This window comes from Pygoscelis adeliae, unplaced genomic scaffold, assembly GCF_000699105.1.
Source record: "Pygoscelis adeliae isolate BGI_AS28 unplaced genomic scaffold, ASM69910v1 Scaffold23, whole genome shotgun sequence".
Classification (NCBI taxonomy): Eukaryota; Metazoa; Chordata; class Aves; order Sphenisciformes; family Spheniscidae; genus Pygoscelis; species Pygoscelis adeliae.
Genome location: NW_008824540.1, coordinates 212012 through 227157, shown reverse-complemented (window position 1 = coordinate 227157; position 15146 = coordinate 212012). Strand labels below are relative to the sequence as shown.

The 15146-nt window shown below is 37.7% G+C and overlaps 1 protein-coding gene across 1 annotated transcript in view; it reads right to left on the bottom strand.

Annotated features, from left to right (window-relative positions):
- The window catches only part of CDH18 (cadherin 18, type 2), a 196852-nt gene that overhangs the window by 8687 nt on the left and 173019 nt on the right, over positions 1 to 15146 (bottom strand). The window contains exons 8-9 of the mRNA XM_009321654.1: positions 13407 to 13528; positions 6812 to 6929 (exon numbers count right to left, since the gene is read on the bottom strand). Coding sequence (XP_009319929.1) covers positions 6812 to 6929; positions 13407 to 13528 — 240 coding nt within the window. The remainder of the gene's footprint in view (positions 1 to 6811; positions 6930 to 13406; positions 13529 to 15146) is intronic.

The window sequence follows — 15146 nt, the reverse complement described above, 5'->3', positions numbered from 1 at the left end:
GATTCCTTGTCATGCACATTGCCCCATTTCGTGATCTAAACTTTCTCGCACTTGGGCTATGCTTTGCAAACACGGCAATTAGAACTTAAGATTCATCTCAAGTGGGTTTGCCATTACACATGGGAAATTCTGCATAGCTCCAACACAGCAGCTCTTCACACTCTGAACATGTGGTAGTTTATTAAGCCAGACTGCACACTGCATACAAAGCTGCTACCGCATTCCTCTTACCATCATCTCTGCCTTTTTACATTGAGCTTCTGAACTAACAAAAGAAAGGAGGGCATAGGAAAATCAAGGAAGCTGAGATACAATGATAACACCATTATCTACCAGGTGACTACTGGAGTACTTTGGACGATACTCACTTATTATTCACAATTTGAGAATTATTTTGGCACGTTATACATTACAGGCAGGCACAAGAGAAATGGAAGTAAAAAAATAGAGTAAAACCCTGTTTATAACTTAAGGTGTATTTTAATTTTCACTTCTGGTTATATCAGCAGTTCAACTTCCATAAATCTTCTGAGAAGTCATAATTAATTAAAACCAAAACAAAATATATTGGAATAATTTGCATTTCTTGTATTTCTAAAGTTAGAACAGTTAATTTGTTTATGTGGGACTATATTGATAGGCATTTCTGTTTCATTTCTTTACTGATAACTCTTGTAAATATTTTTTTTCTTTTGTGCTGGTTTCAAAGCTATTGCCATTGGGCTTCCTTTCTAGTTCACTGGGTAGCAAAAATGAAAAGCAATATAGCAGAGTTTTGGGGCCTGAAACATAGTTATTTGCTTATGGGTTGGTTTGTGAAACACCAACAGGTAGCAGCACTGAAGACAAATGTATGAAGAACCTATACACCATGCACTAACTTACCTACCTGATCAATCTTAGATCCAGTTTTTTTAAATCAAAAAAAGATCTGTGGGTATTAAAGTATCTCGTTGCATAACGCTAAGAAAAAGGAATCTCCAAAGGGATAATATCAGAAAAATGGCCTACCTTTGTTCCAATTCCAGAATATTTTCCATCCCTGGGCAATTTTCAAAAGGCCAGATCTTTGAGAAAAGTGGGCAGAGGGGAAAAATAAAACTGCTTTTTTTTTTTTTTGTGAAATGAAACCTTTGTCCTGAAGAAATAAAAGGAGAGGAGAACAAATGCTAAGCATTCTCTAGGGAGTTGTTTTTCCTTGAAAGTAAGGTAAACTTTGTCTACTTTCAGAAGTTGGCAGTCTCAATTTATTAAGGTAAGAAAATATACAAATATTATTGGTGCTGTTAGGTGAATAGTCTCTGTACAAACCCTTATCATCCAGGAAATTTACAACACCCACTGGAGCATCCACGGTAGACTGTGTATCTTGTGAAAAAAGATACCACTGGCAAAACAGTGCTTTACAGTGTATAAAATTCATAAATGTTCTCTTGCACCTAAGTGAACTGTCCTCTGGGGGTTCAATCTCTTGCCAGCTCCCTGAAAAGTGTGATGTAACTTCTGAGAGAGGTCTCTAAAAGGTAAAAAAATAGGCAGAAAGAGGGAATGAATTTTTTAAACTCAGAGAGACTATGCAAGTGTGTGTCTATATATTAATGGTTGGGGATATCATAACAATGACATATGCTCACATGCATTTTCCATCAAACTAACAAATTTTGACAAATATATCAACCATTCTTTAAGCATCTGGAAAAATGTTATGATTTGTTCAGCATAAAAAAAAGTATAAATTTAAAATTCAGTACTTAGAAACAGCTCTATTCTGAAGAGGCTCTTTCTTTTCTCTGATACCCCAACAGAAGGTGCTTCTAGTCTCATATTGCCCTGGAAAATTTTAAATGGGACATCCAAAAGCAGACATTTCTGATTAGGCAAAAAGTATAAATTTAAGACATTGCACACAAGTGAAAAAAGCATTTCAAAATTATCTATGACAACATCCTAAAAATCAAAGTGACAAGAACACAAACAACAATTAACTGAGTTATGTAGCATCTGAGCTGCAACATAAAAGCACCTCCAGATTAAAAAAGTATTTGGCTGTTGTGCTGGTTTTGGCTGGGGTAGAGTTAATTTTTTTCACAGTAGCTAGTATGGAGCTGTGGTTTGGATTTGTGCTGGAAACAGTGTTGGTAACACAGGGACGTTTTAGTTACTGCTGAGCAGTGCTTACACAGCGTCAAGGCCTTTTCTGCTTCTCACACCACCCCACCAGCGAGTAGGCTGGGGGTGCACAAGAAGCTGGGAGGGGACACAGCTGGGACAGCTGACCCCAACTGACCAAAGGGATATTCCATACCATGTGACGTCATGCTCAGCATATAAAGCTGGGGGAAGAAGAAGGAAGGGGGAGGGAATGTTTGGAGTGATGGCACTTGTCTTCCCAAGTAACCGTTACGTGTGATGGAGCCCTGCTTTCCTGGAGATGGCTGAACACCTGCCTGCCCATGGGAAGCAGTGAATGAATTCCTTGTTTTGCTTTGCTTGCGCGCACAGCTTTTGCTTTACCTATTAAACTGCCTTTATCTCAACCCACGAGTTTTCTCACTTTTACCCTTCTGATTCTCTCCCCCATCCCACTGGGGGGGAGTGAGCGAGCGGCTGTGTGGTGCTTAGTTGCCGGCTGGGGTTAAACCACGACAGCTGCTCAGGTTTTAATAGAAATTGCAGCATTTTTCTGAACAGAATAAATTGTAAACAGCCCTGTTTTCATTAAAAAGCCTTCATAAGTACAATTCCCAAACAAACAAAAAGGCGTCTTCCCTGGGTTTGCTTTCTAAAATTGCAGAAAACTTACTGCGTTTTCTTTGTATAGCAAAGAAATTCTATTGCAGGTCTTGTTCTGTCTTGCTTACGTGTGTATAGATACTGCATCATTTTGTTGGCTGTCCTCTTGCTCATACTCTTAAGCTTTTACCCTCTCTGAATAGTACTTTGTCAGTATAAAAAAAACCTCAAAGAGTAGCAAAGAATCTCCTGTAGCTTAAGAATCCAGTCAGTAGGGAAAAAAGGTATCATATTCTGTCTTTTCCATTTTTTTCTTTAAAATGAAAGTCGTAAACACCAACAGAATCCAGAAGGTGATCCAAGCAACTCTTAGGTTCTGCTGGACTGCATACTTGGCATAGCCCTGTGGCTGTCTCCTGACCTACATTTCTCTGAGGGTTTTAAGCTCTGCAATATGAGGGTGCATATTCAAAGGCTGGAGCTTTAACATTGTGGATTGTTACTGGGTAAAGGCACAAGTTCAGGCCTAAGAGATAAAAGTTTAACTGGTCATATGATCAGTTATCTGGACTGACGCGTAAATATCTATTTCATCTGCTGAAGCCATGGAATATTATTAACCTGAATCATACAGGTGCTGGGATTGCATACTGCTGCAGCCTATACAGCTAGGTAGGGACAAACTATGAAATCTTACGCTTGTGCAAGTCCTCTAGATTTCAGCCAAAGTGCACAGATATAAGCATTAATATTTAAAGATCCAATTCAGTGCTGTAGAGTCTTTTGATCCTGTAGCTCTACTGATGGCAACGGAGTAGGGGAACATCCATTCAATACTGTATTGGGGCTCAAAGAGCAGAATTCTGTTGTTCGGGGTTATGAAAACAAGGGAAGAAATTGTCTACTGAGATTTTTGTGAAATTAAACCTTTGGCCTGAAGAAATGAAAGGAGAGGATGACTGGATCCAAAGATGACTGCAAGAGAAATATAGCTTTGCAGTGACAGATACAGCTACCACTGAGTACCACTTTCAAAGTGACATTGAGTTTTTGGGGTTTATCATTCTGCAAAACATTATTGTAAACTCTCTTAAGGCAATTGATGTAGGTTTTTTTTCTTTAAAAAACATAACAGAATGAACAAACAAAACCCTCCAAGAATGCCAGCCTTTATAGAATTATTAAATCCAGAGGTAACTATAGCAGCCATCATGTGTTAAGAGCATTCTGATTCTTTTTAACAGCTGATGCTCAAAAACATCAGTTTTCAAAAGTGCAAACTTGTCACAGACATAAGAAAAGCCTCTTCTGCCCAACATCTCTCAGCTACTTCCTAGAATAGAAAGCAACAGAAATTCAATTTCTGAATAGGAATAGGTGATAAACGTGAAAGTTGTGAATGCTAGATAACTGGATATTGTGAATGCACTTTATAAGTGTTTCACTGATATTTTACATACAGATTATATCACGAAGAAAAGGTCCCAATAAAGGGCAGTGTTTAAACAGTACAATCAAAGGGTCATGTGCCGAGCAAAAGAGTGACAATGCTTTTGGTTTTAAGATAAATTTATTGTTATGATTTGAGTTAAACTGTCATTGTGTTAATTATATGGGCAAATTGGAAATTGCATTTCTGGAATCTCTGTACGTGTAGAAATTTTGTGCAAGATGCTACAGGAACTGCATACTTACTTTTTGTATCTCCTTAAGTGGAATAAAAACATAACGCACAATAAGTCTTTACCTTAAAGGACACCTTTTCCAGTTCCTTCCCCTACTTCCCCCTGCCAAATCCAGCTTTAGGGTAGTCCAAACACTGCCTTCTGCTGTTGGCGCTAAAGTCATTTCTCACTGCTCTTGGGGAGGTAACAAGAAAGCAGCAAATACTTACTGCTACATACTCATATCCAAAGCATGACACACCCACATTAGAGATTTATGAAAAGCTCTCAAACTCTTATAAATCTGTGTAGGTGTCCTGGTTTCGGCTGGGATAGAGTTAATTTCCTTCCTAGTAGCTGGTACAGTGCTGTGTTTTGGATTTAGGGTGAGAACAATGTTGATAACACACCCATGTTTTAGTTGTTGCTAGGTAATGTTTACACTAGCCAAGGACTTTCCAGCTTCTCATGCCCTGCCAATGGAGAAGGCTGGAGGTGCACAAGAAGCTGGGAGGGGGCACAGCCAGGACAGCTGACCCAAACTGGCCAAAGGGACATTCCATACCATGTGACGTCATGCTCAGTACATAAACTGGGGGAAGCTGGCCGGGGAGGCCACTGCTCGGGGACTGTCTGGGCATCGGTGAGCGGGTGGTGAGCAATTGCATTGTGCATCACTTATTTTATATATTCTTTTATCATTATTATTATCATTATTTTCCCTTCCTTTTCTGTCCTATTAAACTGTCTTTATCTCAACCCATGAATTTTACTCTTTTTTTTCCCCAATTCTCTCCCCCCTCCCACTGGGGGCAGGGAGGAGTGAGCTAATGGCTGTGTGGTGTTTAGCTGCCACCACAACAGCAGGTAAGTAACTTATGTTGACATGCAGTCCTTGAAGTATAACACAGCATTTTCCACTGGTAACAAACACATATAATACAGATCCCAATTAAAATATGTTCAAAAACATAAAATATCTACTTCATCATGAACCATATTTTTAACAGTTATTCAAAAACACATCTTGAGGTAAGTATTTTGTACTGAAATGAACATGGCTGTGGTCTCCCACATGAGATCACAATCAAATACTCAATGATTTGAATCTTAGACTCAAATACAAAAATACACAACAGTACACTTTCTTTATCTCAGGAACAATCCTCTGGCTTTTGCTATAATGCTCCATCATGATCTGAATAGAATTGATATACTAATCTGGGAAAGGACTGGAGTCATCACTTAAGGAATATTTTTAATACATGAATTAGTCCTTCAAATATTATTAGTTTTTTAATATTGATAGATATTGGCTTGATCTCTTTTGGAACCAGAATATGAGGGCCATGAATCTAGTTCTAACAAATAGCATGACTTGATTGTTTTTTTCTGCTATTAAGTATAGTTAAACATTGGAACATATTCTTTAGGAAGAGTACTCAGTCTCCTTCCCTGAAGTGTTTTACAAACAGGTAAAAAATATCTGTAAAGAACAGTCTGAACATCACCGAGTGTGCCATATGTACCAATGATGGAGTTAATGCTTCTCAGTCGTTAAAGATGAGCAGCGATCTGCAAGATCGCAGAAGGTATTCCATGTCACTATTGCAAAAATATAATTGTAAAATAAAGCCAATCCCCCACACTTCCACACATGCCTACAAACAAAACCACCCAATACACACATACACAAAAGCTCAAGAGGAAAGCTACAGACAAGCATTTAAAGTTTACTCTCATTTTCATTCAGGTTGCAAAATGGAAACCATGAGGCAATAATCAACAAATAGTAAGGCTGATTTTGGGGTTTTTTGGAAAGGCTGGATGGTTCTTTGACTTAAGAAAAGTTCAGACACACTTGGCTGGGTGACTCTGAAGGCCCTTTTCCTTCTGGGCCTATCTGCTATGAATTTCTGATTGTACTTTTTAGGCACACTTTGTTAGGAACGGCATGAAGCGATAGACTATCATCCAGGAAGCACTGAAGGACCAGCTCTTGGTATCATATCTGTAAAAGTAAGCATGAATTCAACATTTATGCCCCTTAAATTCTTATTTTCTCCTTTAAGCAATAACCAGCAATAACCTTGACAGTACCCACTCAGTGCTATTCATCTAGAAATAGACCAAACTGCCAACACCTCTTTCATTATCCACTTTTTAAAATTATTCCTGAATGTATGAAGTATAAATGCTAAAATAAAATGCAATATAAAAATAAAATGCAATATCTGATTATTCATAGTTTCCAATATGTTGTATACACCATGTCCTTGATATCAGCCTGTTCAGTGATGACAGATTACAGTTTTCCCCTTCTGTCAAGAAAACGCATAGAAATTGTTCTGTTCAATGAGACATCCCAGACAAAACAGAGACCCATTTCTTTGAGATTTATGTGTTTGATTTACCTTCATTGTCCCTTAGAGTAAAGTTGGGATTCAAAGAAAGCCCTTCATCAAGGGAAAAATGGAATCTTGCCCCATTTGCAGAGTAATCTTTGTCAGTTGCAGTGATAGTCTGAATTACCTGAAATAAAAATTAACAGTGAATGTGCTGAAATTTGAACTTGACCCAAATAGCACCTGACCTCAGCAGGATGCTCAAACTTAGCTTACTTTAATTTTCTACTTGACTGCTGCTAAATTCAACTGATGAAATGACTGGGCCATTAGTTTGATTTCTCTAGCATGAAATATTTTAGGAACCAGACTTCAGAGCTAGATAAAAGCATCTAAAGCATCTATACTTTCTGACATTCTGATACGGTCAGGACCTGGTACAGAGGTTTTCACCATCTGCATTGCATCCTGGTGACTTTCAGAAGTACAATTTCACCTAAACATCTGCTTTTATGGAGCCAAAATTCAGGCTGAACCAGGATGGTCTATGCGGAGCATCATCTGCCTGCCATCCCAATAATTAGATGCACTGCAACATTGGTTAGGAAAAATAATTCAACAATTAACTAAAATGGCAGGTATATAATACCAGCTCTCTGTTTAAAATTCCTGTTAAGAATCAGTTTTAAATTGCTGGAGAACAGAAGAGGAAGAACAGCAGCTACTCCTGGTTTTAGTTTGGTTTGCCCAAAAGGAACAGAATTAGATGTAGCAACCATGTATGGGAGAGGTATTTTTGAAAGGTAGGACCTTTGCCTTCGAAAGCCCTGGTGGTTTTTAAAATTTACTTTCACCTAAAACTGAGCTAAGTTTTTGGAATGTGTGACCAGCTTTCATTTTCATGCTGGGCCTAGAAGCCCAAGTGCTAAAGTAGAATTTAATAAAAGTTGTTCTTGTGATATAGGCAGTGAAGCCTACGCAGACTGCTGCACAGCGCTGATAGATATCCTGAGGGAAATGTAAAAGGGGGAGGGAAAGTCATCTTTTCAGGAGAATTTTTCTGTTCAGTGTTCAGCTGTAGTCTGTCTGGACTGAACCTGCAGCATAAACAGTGTGGGCTCAAGTGGTTTGGCCTGTTTTAAAACTAAAAGACAATACAGAGTTCTCTACCTCCATTCACATAAGAGAAGCAAAACACATTTTAAAGCCAATAGAGTACAATGCTTATTCCATTGACTGTATACAATATAGTACATTATATTGACTATACACACCTGTGACAATTAAAAATACTGATGATAATTGCTGAGAATGTTTTAAAAGTTTGTTGTAATACTTTTTTGCTGAACTGTAGCAGAATAAGATCAATCTGAAATGTCTGTAACCATGCAGTTTACCAAAGTCATGGCAATATTGGTGAAAAAGTTTGGCAAAAGCTAATTGTTCTCTGAATTTTGCAAAGGTGGCATATCTGTTATTGAAACAACTATCATGTAAAAACAGAAATATAAGATTACCTTAGATAGATATGTTGAATTAATAATGTTGAAATGGTATGAGGCAAAGCAAGACAAAAAAAAAGTTGATGGAAGAATATTTTCAAGAGAATCAGTTTCTGTTATTACTCAAATACTAAAAATACTGTTAAATACCATACATAGCTGTAAAAAAATCAGATAAAAAATATGAATTTATTAAATATTGTTTATACATCCTCAGTGCTGTTTACCAGTGAAATATAAGTTGTTTTGCCATGCACCTTTAGCTTTTATTTGACAGCCTAGTAGATAAACTTTCACCCTGTTGACCTCTCTTACATAAAACGTTCAGTGACATTTTACGGAATCTTGCTTCAAGAACATGCCATTTTGCAAAAAAAAAACCCCTTTGATCAAGACCTCAGTGCCACAAGACTAGTATAAAATTTATTTGTTTTTAAGACTAATTTTAAAACTCAACAAAATATACTCTCTACATTGCCTGATTTCACACATGGAAATTCAAGTATGCCCTGAATTCACCGATGTATATAAAAAGTATAGCACCAGATGGTATAGAAATCATGCTTTTCCTCGGGGAAAATAGACATTGTATGTGTAATAGGACAGGTCAAAATATTTTTGACAGAGCTGTTTTTAAATAGAAAATTCACACTTTTTTTTTTCTTTCATAAAAGTCTCTTGCTTTCTAAGGAAAAGATTTCTAAGACATTTATTCAGAGGTGAGGAACAAAAGTGTGTGTCCTCTTGACACCCAAATGTACTGTTAACCCTTTTCTAATTAATAGGCCAACTAATTAATGGCCTATTAGGAGACATTAACATGCACCTTACCAAAGCTGATTAAAATAAAAATGTAGACACAGAACCTCAGCTGCTGTAAAGCTCAATTGACAGCACTGAAGCGATGAAATTGAAGTGTTATGCTATTTTTTAAAGGCAAGAGTTGGCGAGAAAAGAAAGAATTTCAAGAACGGAGGAGAACTAATTGAAGAGGATAGAGAGCAGGTGCTAAATTCTACTCAGATACTTTTCAGAACTGAATCAATAAACAAGTAAATATACACAAGACAAACATAGCTGAGGTGTTCCTTGCCAGCTAACATTGATTTCCTTTGGCTATTAGAAATAACAGCATCCAGGGTGAGGTAGCTCATGTTGGCAGCACAATATTTATACACCCTGATTCTGAAAAAGTTCTCTGTGTTTGTGTGTGTGTGTGTGTGTGTGCATGTGCGCATGTACACACACCCGTGCGTTAATTTACAGTGATGGATAGTGTCAGGGAAATGACATTTTGCTACTAGCACAACTTTTTCTATTATTCTTCTGGAAAGCATCCAGAAAAAATGTAATCTTTGGAGAGCTATAGCGAATATGACTAGCAGATCTAGTCAGATATTTTAACAGGTCCCTACTCTGTCAGGACAAACACTGAACTTGGAAACATTCAGAAAACTGTCAACGCTTCACTCCTTCACTTTCCATAACAAAGCATTTAAGCTTTTTTTTTACATCACTATTTGCTCCCATTGTCTTAAAAATAATAAAACAAGTTGCATTTGAAGCAAAAGAAAATTTAATTTGTAAGTAAGTTCACTTTGTGGAAGATTGTAAAATTTCATTTTCCTATATTGGCTAAATTTCACAATCATTTACAAAATCACTATATTTCTAGAAGTCAGAGTTCTCCAAGCCTGGACACCATCTAAGATCAAATCACAGCTGCTTTATCAGCTTTAATATATAATATCTACCGGGCTTGACCTGGAAGCTGTTGGAGATACTTAGTTTATCTTCTCAACAAGGTGACTGCTAAGGGAGTAAAGCTGTCACTTCAGTGTGGAAATGATCATCTTCTCCCAAGCATTTTCTGTCTGAGATGCCTTAGGAGTGTTCATTTAAGCACTTAAGTCCTTAAGTTTTATTGGCTTTTTTTTTTTTTTTTTAAGAGTAAACAAATTGAGCTGTGGAGGGAAAAAGAAGCAGGAGACAGGCTGTGCAATTACGTAAGACTGCGATTTCTCACATGTCTGAAAATAAACAAGCAAGCACAAAAAGTCTTCTAATGACAAACTATTGATTAGTTTATCTTGCACATAATAAATTCAGAATAGATGTGCTGAGGAAAGAAATAAGGACTCTTACAGGGCAGTGCAGGGCTGGAGCCCAACCTCAAAGCACTAGTCAAGCCGAAGTGCCCAGCAGTACCTGACAGAATTTGTTCTTTAGAGATTATGAATCATTCTCACAAGATGATGGATAACTCAGAGTAAATACTGTCTTTTCAATGATTCAAAACCATCCAGCTGGGCACACTTTTTAGCATATGGAACACTTGTCTTGTTCTGTAATCCTTGTTTTTTTGTCCCTCCTTAATATTTGTTGAACACTGTCATTTTCTTTCTTAAACTAGACAGTAAGATCTTCTGAGTGAAAACCATGTATTTTTGTGTTTTGTTTTGGTTTTGTTTTTTGCACAGTGCAATGGTATCACAATCTTTTCTGAAGCCTTGTGCAATGCAAATAAAAATTAGTGCGTGTCACGTATGTAATGGAGTCCTGTTAGCTTAAGAATACAACAGCATGCTGATCCAGCCTTTCGTATTAAACTACTGCTTGTAGAGTCCTTCATGGTAGCATTAATCTTGGGTGTTAAACTGCAATGCTACAGAGGTCAGGAGTCATTCATGCTTGCAACAGTAGCTCAGAGAGAAATACAGTGATGACCTAAATCAGGAGCAAATGCTGTTACAGTAAAACTTATTTTATCCTTTGAACATCTCTCTCATAAATTTCCATTTGCAAAGCTACTATTAGAAAGTTAAAACTTTGCTAACAAGAAACATTAGCTACTCACCACTAACACCACCCCCCCGAGCTCAGAGCATTTCTGAGCTAGCTTCTCTGAATGCTTTAGCTTAATATTAATTATAACAATTATTTAACAATAATTGTTAAATTGTATAATTTAAAAAATATCAGAATCTGTTGAAAGCAATTGCAATTAATGGTTAAGAGATTTTATCTTCTTTTTTTTAAACTAGTCTTTTAAAAGTTCTAATTCTTCTATATTTGGCTTTATTTGAGGTTTTCAGAACATTATTTTTACTTTAATAAGCATGGCAATAAGAGATATTCAGTTGATAGACAGACCTACTTAGATTTTCAAAGGCTTTGAGTGAGGTGTCTCAATAAGAGCACTGAAGAAAACTATGCAGTCATGAGATAAGAGGGAAGGTCCTTGCACAAATAATCGCTCAAAAGACAGGAAATCGTGTCTCTTCTGTAAATTGTCTATTCCACAAGGAAAGGAAGTCACAGAGATTTCCTGTTCCACACAGATCTATGCTGGGCCACTTGTTGGTCGGTGTAGACGTCTTATAAAGAGTATGAATAATCAGCCCATGAAACTGAGCTGTTCAAGGAAGAAAAGAGGAAGGGCTGACACTAAAGACCTTGCAATACTCAGCAGCCAGGCAATACAAAGACAGGTGAAATTCATTATACATAGACATAAAGTCTTAACTTCGCATACATGATGATGATCTCTGAGCTGACCATTACTTCTAATGATATTGGTGTTATGGCAGGCAGTTTTTTGCATTCAATGCTTGCTAGTGGTTAAAAAGCAAAGCCACTGTCAGAAATTGCTAGGAAAGGAATAGAGAACAAAGCAGAGATCATCATACACTGTGAAGCATAAACTATGGTAAGAATTATAAACTACTGCAAACCTGCATCTTGAATCTTGATTCCCCATCTCAAGCTGAATAGAGAGGAATTGAAGAAAGTTTAAAGGAGGACAAGATGAATGATCAAAAGTCTAGAAGGGCTTTATCACGGCTTGTCCAAGTTAAGTAGGACTCCAGTCCGGACAAGAGACGGCTGAGGGGCAATGTGCTAGAGATTTATGAATGGCACAGAGATAATAAATAGGGATCAACTGCGCTCTCGCTCTCTCTCTCCCCCAACACAAGAACTGGTAAATATCAACTGAAGACAGCATGGGAAGATTAAAAAAAAAAAAAATAAGAAAAAAAAGAAGGTGGTAGATCTTCCTGAAACCTGCAATTAAACTGTAAAATTCCTTGCTGCTTGAGATAGCAGGTATCAAAAGTTTATGTTTGTTGTAGGAAAAGCTAGAGAGATTCATATGATATGGTTATTAAAGGATTATTAAAAACACAGAAACCTCACTTGGATCAGGAAATGATGGGCAACTGATCTGAGACCAGGTAAGTACTTGGGGTAAGTATCATACACGCTTGCCATGTTCTTATACTGCTCTTTAGGTATCAGATTTTGGTCACTGTTAGAGTCAAGATAACTTTTATCAGCCTATAGTCTGATGAAGTACAGCATTTTTATGGTCTCAATGTTAAAAACAGCAATATGCCACTATGCATTTATGTACACTGCTTTTAAAGATTTGATGAGAAAACTGTTATTACTAGTAATATATTCCTCAGGAAAGATATGAGCTCCCAATTGCAACTTACAACCTGTGTCATAATGCAAAACCAGCATAGAGTGCTGGGTAAAAGCTCAATCTATGCAAAAAAGCAAAGGCACTTAGGAAACCTGTCAAACCATGCACTGCGATGAAGTGCATCGATCACAGGAGCAGTGGCTGGAATGTGATTCTGCTATTCAGTCTCAGTTCTGATCTTCCACATGCTCACAGTTGTGAAAAACCCGTTCAACGTTTTTTCCATAATGACCCTGCACAGACAAGGGCAATCAACATGCAAAAAGTGAGGATAGGAGTCATGTTAACCAGCCGTTTCACTGAGCTGTATTTAAAACCTTGCTACTATGTGGCACTTAGATGAGAGATGTTAAATCTGCTTCATCCATTTTGTTCAGGATAGTGACTTGTCAAATTCCATCACTTATCTGACAAGACTAAAGTTTGCTTGTCTTTACTGAAGGTAGTTTGGGTATTTTTTTGCATCAACAAGAAAGATATATTAAACAAATTCCCAAATCTTCTCCTTTCAGCCTAATACAGTTAAAAAGTTGAATCAAATGTGAAATACGAAAATGATATCAGAAGGAATCACTACGTGTTCCCCAAATCAAACTTCTTACCTATGTGGCAGTAACAAATAAAGTAATTCTTCTTTCTCACTGGGAGAAAGATAACTGTGAGAGTTAGTTACCTGACCAGGCTTTGCATTCTCACAGACAACTACATCATACTCTCTGGCGAGCTCTGGAGGGTTGTCATTGACATCCAGGATTCTAACACCAACTGGAACGTGGCTCACTAGCCCAGGATTGTCTGCAAAATACACAAGGGGATATTAAGCCTTTTGAAATGTTCAATATTCCCCAACATCCTCAATTTAAACATGGTTTCTTAACACAGTAACTGGATGAGAACTAGGTAGAGCTGCAGAAATTTAGGTAGCAAGATACTAAAAGATGTTGTTTGCTGTGCTTCATTAAATGTTTTGAAAAATAATTTTAAAAAAAGCATGGAAAGTATAGTACGAGTCTTAAGTCACTGTTATATCATCAATAAAAATTCAAATTACTCTAGAACTGAAGTGGGAGAAAGCTGTTGGAGTTATCGCATACTGTCATACTGTATGCTAAGAAATGATCAATTGCTTTGCAATGAATGTGAAAGTGTCATCACAGTATTGAATAAAATTTAATATGAAAAATATTAAAAACAACTTCTTTTTTTCAGTCCCTTAAAGAGTTTAGGAAATAAAACACCAAAATAATAAGAAAATATGAATGCATAGGCACATATAAACCTTTCCCAAGCTTGAGTTCAGCTTCCTCACAAGTTATTATGCTATTACACAAAGTAGTTAATGAGTCTTGCTTTAGCAGTGACATACCAGTAACAAAACAACGTTTATATAATGGTGTCTTACCCTGTGATCTGTACTTCCATGAGAGCTCACTTTCAAAAAGAGCTCACCCTCAAAAAGCACAATAACTAGAATCCTTTCAATGAGAATACACTTTCTATGATACAATGGGAAAAAAACCATTTTCTTTAATCCATAATTCCCGTTTTTACTACAAAATACTAAGAAAATTTTATTTTGTTGAATTATATATCAAAACTTTTTATAATTAGCTAAAATACACCTTCTGAAGTCTGTATAGTTATCAAATGGTTAGATGACAAACGTAATTTTACTTTCACCAATTAAATGAAACTATCAGTAGAAGACAGCAAAGTCAATCTTTCAAATGCAACAAGGCAGATATCCTGCTGGGAGTCTGTTATAAACCACCAAGCCAGGATGAAGAGGCCGATGAAGCGTTCTGCAAGCGGCTGGCAGAGGTGTCTCGATCGCTGGCCCTTGTTCTCGTGGGGGACTTCAACTTCCCGGACATCTGCTGGAAATACAACACGGCAGAGAGGAAGCAGTCTAGGAGGTTCCTGGAGTGTGTGGAAGACAACTTCCTGACACAGCTGGTAAGTGAGCCTACCAGGGGAGGTGCCTCGCTCGACCTGCTGTTTACAAACAGAGAAGGACTGGTGGGAGATGTGGTGGTCGGAGGCCGTCTTGGGCTTAGCGACCATGAAATGGTAGAATTCTCAATTCTCGGTGAAGTAAGGAGGGGAGGCAGCAAAATTGCTACCATGGACTTCCGGAGGGCGGACTTTGGCCTGTTCAGGACGCTGGTTGAGAGAGTCCCTTGGGAGACCATCCTGAAGGGCAAAGGGGTCCAGGAAGGCTGGACGATCTTCAAGAAGGAAGTCTTAAAGGCGCAGGAGCAGGCTGTCCCTGTACGCCGCAAGAAGAACGGGCGGACTAAAACATGGGTGTGTTACCAACATTATTCTCATCCTAAATCCAAAACATGGCACTGTTCCAGCTACTAGGAAGAAAATTAACTCTATCCCAGCCGAAACCAGGAAATTCTGCCAA